Source organism: Phaethon lepturus, unplaced genomic scaffold (assembly GCF_000687285.1).
Source record: "Phaethon lepturus isolate BGI_N335 unplaced genomic scaffold, ASM68728v1 scaffold20866, whole genome shotgun sequence".
Taxonomy (NCBI): domain Eukaryota; kingdom Metazoa; phylum Chordata; class Aves; order Phaethontiformes; family Phaethontidae; genus Phaethon; species Phaethon lepturus.
In genome coordinates, this window is record NW_010545841.1 from 82228 (window position 1) to 89357 (window position 7130).

The following is a 7130-nucleotide window of genomic DNA, read 5'->3' on the forward strand; positions in this document are numbered from 1 at the left end:
CTACTTGCCTCTGTAGAAAAAGGAAAGCCTGAAGCCTTCATAGAGGATGAAGGGGATTCTGAAGATGTCCTTCGTGCCAGTAATTTTTGACTGCAGATTTTTAAATGTGCCGAGTTAAAGGGGTAAACCAAAAAGGGTTTAAACACCAAACTTCGTGGATACAGTCAACTCAAGGGACTTCAAAAAAACCAGTTACAGAAGACTGTATAATGCCTGTGATACGGGCTACACTATGAAATTATATGATGGCTTATGCCTCCTGCCTTAATCCATTTCTTCGACTATTGTTCATATGCTTGTTTCTCCGTCAAGTTTTACTTAGTCTACTCTGCTACTAACATTATTAAAATTTTATTATTCATTCATTATTCTTTCAAAGTGGCTCAGGTAATAAGCCTCATCAGATAATACAGAACATCTGGGCCTCAGTGTTTCACTGAAAGCTCTAACTAGGCATATATAACTGCCCGATATCAGTATATCTTGCAACTGAATTAAAATAACACAAAAAGGTGCATAACAAGGAGATGCAAGTCTGACAGCTTGATATAAATTCCTATAGTTACAAAAGAAACGTATAGGTAGCTAAATAATTTTAAATGCAAAATTCCTTACTTTGACGAGTTCTTTTTGAGCCCATATCTGAATTGGTTCCACCTGCTGCGGGGTCTGAGTTTGAATTCCATATGTGTTCAGAAAAACTTGAAGGCTACAAATGAAGTAATGACAAATTCAGTGACAAATCACAGAAGAGCCTTAGCTTTAACAATTATCCTGGCAGCAGATACATGAGTAGCAGTATTATATTCTACATCTCCTTGAATACCTTTAGAAATGTTAAGATACCTATTGCTCAACACTTCCCTAATTCATACATTCTTAATGAAAGTAAATACATACCGCTGACTTTCTGCTATCAGGGCCACGTGTACTACCAAATCATTTTCTAAAGGACCCTAGAAAAGAACGAAAAAATATTTATTAGCATTTACTAATTAAATACTTTGTTAGATATAGCATGAATAAGGACAATGTCTATTTAAACAATTCACGAGTATGACAGACATCACTGTCTGCATTGATTTTTCATACTGTGTGAACAAATTGAAAGAATAACACAGGAATAAAACTGGTAAATCGTAAAATTATGGGAAGACTGTCCTATCCATAATACTTTGCAAGATGCATTTTTGAGAATTAATTAATTAAACAGATAATTGCCACTGTTTGGTTTGTTGTTTTGTTTTTTAATTAAAGACATTCTGCTTCATGCAAAAATTTAGAATTCATACCATCAATGTATTTCCTTTATGCCTGGTGTGACATAGTGTTTTGATACACATGTCTGTAGAGAGCGAAATAACACAGCACCTTAGGTAACTGATAATACTCACTTTAAAATAATGAACTGATGATTTCAACCCTTTACTCTGAAATGTTTTGATCAGACAGCTACTGTACAGTTGTATGAAAGATATATTACATTTTACAGGAGATAACAGCATTTCCTTGCATTGTTTATAACACGGATACTTCACGTGTGAAATAAATACTATTATTTTATGTCACGAAAGCATGCAAAGAAGAATGAATTCAACATGTTGGGTGGAATCACTGACTCGACTCCCTGGGTCTTGAAATGGCAATTCACACCTTTCTTTTCACTGGCAGCATGTATTACAAGCTAAAAAGTGAGATGTCCAAGTTATTCCTTGTTCATTTCTTCTCTGGCATTCAATGACTGTAAAGTCAAAAGAATTAAAAGCAGCACACGTTTTCATTCCTAAAATGCTTTTTTGTCTACTTTTGTCTAGAAACTACCAGAACATTAATGACAAAAGTTAAATACATCTTCTATTGATTGATTATATAAGAATATAGCATTTTCTGTGAAGATAGATGGATAGACGTATTCATGTAGAACAAAAAGTTCAGAGTGAATGCTTGCTTATTCAGGCACCTGTGAGTCTTGACACCAAGTTAGATCTTACAGATTTACAGAAGAAATTCTTGATAACTTTTTCCAAAAAGTCTATCAGCACTGTATTTCTGCTAATAATTTTGGAGTTTTCACCACATGAAATGAGTTTCTGATGAAAGTACGTGCAAAAAGGGACCAGATTAAGAAGTCAGAAGTTCAAGTGACTTTAAAAGATTTTCCTCCTCAGAATAAGTTGATCATGCCATCAATCGCATTTATACAAACAGTAAGAAAACACAAACCAATTCTCTACGGTAATCAGTGCATTGTGTTTATAAAACAAAAAGCAAAAGACACCCCCCCACACACCCCCCAAAAATGAAGTAGCCCCCTCCCAAGACTGTACTGATTTATAGACAGCCTGTGATCTAACTTGGGGAGTGGTCTTCAGGTGAAGGCTCAACTGAATTATTATCATATTAACGATGAACTGAGCGGGACTGTGTAACCACAGACCATAAGCTGTACAGAAACCTATGGATTGTGCATCTCTGTTGAGGTACATCCTTCTCTGACACCAGCACTAAAGCCTCTCACGCACAGATGTACCCAAGGACATGGCTCATTTATAAGCAGCCAGTAAGTAGTGGTTCTAACATGGGCCATAACTAAGCAGATCCATCTGCAGCACAACTGGCACAACACAAAATCTGTGTGAAAAATAGCTAGACTTTTACAAGTATTGTGGAAAAATATAACTAGAATGGCTGTACAACTACAGGATTGCTGTAGCTTTACATGGGAAGTTACTTTCATTGTCATTTAACATGTCAAGGCCTGAAGGATCACAGTTAGTGGTCTAGAGAAACACAGATCAAAGTAACAGATACTATACTCATTAAAAAGTCTGTCACCCTTTTCAGTAACGATATCAATAATAATACAGCATTTGCTATATATTTAAAGAAATGTGGAAAAGCGTTAAACTCCTAAATATTCCACTAAATAAATCTTATTGCTGTTAAAAGTTCCCTTTTAACGTGTTCGATTTCACATTTGTCTAATAAGGCAAGCTAAAGTTGTTCACACAACATCAATCACCATCTCCCCAAGACGCCGCAACACACCTCCCCACCCTAGGTTCACCCTTCTGCCTGGCATTTTCACATTGGATAGTGGGCAGAAGGATCTGTTTCAACTATATTCTGCATACTGTGCAAATGATAAATATACCCCATTTTTTTTCAGAAGACCAAAACAAAAGACAGATTAGTTGTTCTTTGTCTCAAAAAAAAAAAAAAATAGTTTTTAACAGGGTTATAAACCATTGGAAGCAGGAAAAAGGGAAAAATCCCTGACTGCATTCCTGGCATGAGCAGAGAAAGCAGCTCAGTATTAGCCTTTTGTTGCACTCTCACTGGACAGATGCTATCACTATATGCATTTCTGCACACATTCCCAGGAAATCTCAGAACTCCAAAAAAAATCCATTCATTTTGAAAATGTGAGAAAGTGGGCACAATACTCAAAACACCTATTAAAAGGGTACCTACTGGGCTTTCCAACCACATGGAGCAAGATGAGGAAAACAGAAATAGCATGCAGCAGAAGAAATTGTACTTAACCCAAATAATCCACCTTGCTGTTACAAAACTACAACTGAATTGTTACAAAACACATCTGCCTCTAGAAGCATCTAAATACTGCTGAACAGTTTATGGTCAATGCTACTAACACACCAGACTTTTTAAATAAAACACAATATATACACACATGCCTAACAATCGCAGAATTGTGTTAACTGTGGTAGACAATTGTATTAAGAGAAATGAAAGCAAGAATATGCCTATAATTAACATTACAAAACAAATCATTCAATGTGATACATCTCTCTCAACCATCAAAAGCAGGCATGCTCTAAGCCTAAACATAATTTAGGTAGCTGAAAAATCTTAATATAATCTCAGTCTACCTACACTCACTAATTTTAGTTCCTTCTTTACACATTATCTACTTCCCTGAAAATAAAAAGTCTATCATTTTGACTATTCTTTTCCCAGCATCATCAATGAGCATTAACCTTAATTTCCAGTAACTTGAATTAAGTCCTCACAAATGATTACTAAGTCTACAAAGCAAAACATTAAAAGAATACAATCACATGCAGTCAGAGAATGTAATTATTTCATTGCAACCCTATACATATATTTCAAGTTAACCCAGAAGATAAATTAGTCTTACTTTGAGAATTTAGGAACATTATAATTTCTTGTTAAATACAAAATGAAATATGACAGCAAAAAATCAGCTTTTATATGCTCCATGAAAACAGAAAACAAAAACCATAAAATCCCCACCCCACCTCACTTCTCAAATGCTACTGTACAGGCCCTCTTATACACTAAATTCTCCCAAAACAGCATGCTGTTAACATTATAACACTTAAAACTGTGTTATAATAAAATCTCTCCTGGATATGGAGGCAGTAAAAAGGAATAATAAAATAAGCTCTTGTAAGGAATCCAGTTCTGAAGATTTATCCCCACTGAAACAAAATTCCCTGCATTCTTTCAATTAAAGTAAACGGAGCATAGCATCATGTAGGTTCGAAAAGACCTTTAAGATCATCAAGTCAAACGATTAACGTACCACTGCCAAGCCCACCACTAAACCATGTCCCTAAGCACTACATCTACACACCTTTTAAATACCTCCAGAGATGGTGACTCAACCACTTCCCTGGGCAGCCTGTTCCAATGCTTGGCAACCCTTTTACCTCAACAAAATTTATATACACAGGCATCTGAAGTTTTTATATATCCTTGTTTACTCCTTACAGGAATGAAATTTAGTATAAGTGGAAATACTTTTCTATTCAATTTAATTGAATAGTTCTTTAGCTATGTGGAAAAGAGAAGACATCATTAAAGAGAAGAAACTACTTTTGATTTCTGAAGACATAATTAAGATGTGTTGTGCTTCATTTCGTATTTTATTTTTAGTCATTTCCTAGCACTTTAAGGCAAATACCAAATACTGATCTTACATACCTTAGCTCAATTAGATAAAATGGCATAATCAAATATTCAGACAAAATGTGGATTAAGAAAAGTCAAGGTCAAGACTCTAAGCTGGAAATTGAAGTTTGCTGACTTTAACTGCAAGACCTTTGCTGATAAAGCACACCTCACACATTGATACATCTATGCATCTGTCTTTCATTTCTTAACCTTCTGTTAATGATGACCAATCTGAATTAACTTCTGTATCAACAAACATTTTGCCTTGATACTAATTTAATAGTAAAAAACACACGAAGTACAGCAGTGCCTGTTTCAGTACAAACAATCCCAATGCAAATTCCACAGCCACCCGGTTAGCATTGCAGGGACACTAATCATTCCGGTCACAACTTCCACATTGCTGCTCAGAGGCTACAGCGACAGAGGTCTGATGCCATAGTCGTCTAGATTTCCGACTAATTCAGAAGTACCTCTCTGTCTTCTAACCCACCTTAAGAAGCACATGCAGTATCTTCAATAGTTTTATCTAATACATATCAAAGAAGAGCATGCACAGTCATCTGTACCATCACTGGGAAGAACAGAGGTATAAGCAATCCCAGAGCTGCTTGCTTTCTTCATTTATTTACTGTTCCACCTATATGCCACCAAACAACAGACAACATATCTCACAACCTTTTGAACACAAAAGGATATGCACAAGTACAGGAATTGCTGAACGTATTGATCTAAGTCAGATTTCTATAAAGATTTTTAAGTTTAAGAAAAACAAGTGATCTTAGACTCTCTTGATTTCTAGCTTTCAAATATAACATCAGTCTTGTTCATCAGAATACAGTCAAGGATCACCCTGGAAGGTCTTCTCTTTCTCTTTCTCTTATCCTGACAACGAAAACATTATTGATCCCAAATACAGAAAATTTCTGCCAAAGTTTTAGCAAAGTTAAGCAGCTAAAGACAGCCTTTAAGGGGAAAGATTAACAAGCTTCAGCTCCACCAAGTTGTCAGAGAAGAGCACAATTGTTCTTTCAAATAATTCTAGCATATAGACAACTGTTGAGCACTGAAAGAACAGGACTGTATAATGAGCACTTGAGGATGACAAACCATCTAGTCTAATCTCCCTTTTAATGGTGTCAAAAGCTTTTTGTTTTTCATCATTTGCACATAAAGCAAAGTATCAAAATGTAGCTGTTTTAAGTTATTTTCAATTCTTTCAACACTGTTGAGCTTTTAGAGTTCCTATTACGTTGCTGAATTTTACTAGATAACTGCATTTTACTAAGTAAGTTCTTTATTGACCCACAAAGTGACCACCAAAGAGTAAGTTACGAGAAAATAAGTCATTATTGCATTATTATCTCTTTTGGGAAACTCCCAAGGCAGAGGCTATTTCTCTCTGAAGATATGGAAATTCCCCATCATATAATGGGTATCCCCCCAAAAACACTAAAAATGGTTTTCTACTAAAACATGTCCTGATGAGTCATGCAGTGTTTTTAGAACAAACTACCATAATCTTCAGAGTGTTCATCTGTAACATATTAAAAGTTATTGCCTTCAAGAATCAAATAAAAAAAAAAAATTGATGGGCTACATGCAACAATGACTCCACAGAGGCTTCTTCTAATGGCACTCCTAAAAGGGCAGCTGATACCGGCAGTTCACAATTTCTGTAGCATTCACAATCTCACGATGCAAGAACAAAGAAACTGGCAACAAATGAAGTCACCGAGCTTTCATTATCTCCTATTAACACGGCAGAAGTGCTGCACTGTGAACAAAGAAAGCCTCACTACGACTGAGACAACACTCAGGCACTTGGATTACCTTGGTAACAGAAAATAGTAGGAAACAGGTTTTAAGCAGCATTTGGATAGTACAAGAAAAACATCGTTCACTTCTGATCTTGGAATAAATCTCAAAATAAATGCTTCATATTTTATGCTTCAATAACAAATCCACAATGCTGCACAAGGAACTTTTCAAATATATAATCCTTATACCAAGAAATAAAAAGGCTGAAAAACATCTCGTGGCTCCATATTTCCATGTGTACAGTTCTTACCTCTTTAATAAAAGGGGTCTCCTACATATAGACTATGTTTCTGTCTTGTTATCCTACCCACTGCAGATTTGAATTACAATATTTCAAGCATTCCCCATCCCTGGGGGACTCATTCCTG

General features: G+C 35.7%; 1 protein-coding gene across 1 annotated transcript in view; it reads right to left on the bottom strand.

The window, feature by feature from the left end:
- Positions 1-7130, bottom strand: part of PHKB (phosphorylase kinase, beta) — a gene marked incomplete at its 5' end in the record, with an annotated part of 46611 nt that overhangs the window by 26124 nt on the left and 13357 nt on the right. The window contains 2 exons of the mRNA XM_010289100.1: positions 616-709; positions 901-956. Of these exons, the coding sequence (XP_010287402.1) occupies positions 616-709; positions 901-956 (150 nt within the window). The remainder of the gene's footprint in view (positions 1-615; positions 710-900; positions 957-7130) is intronic.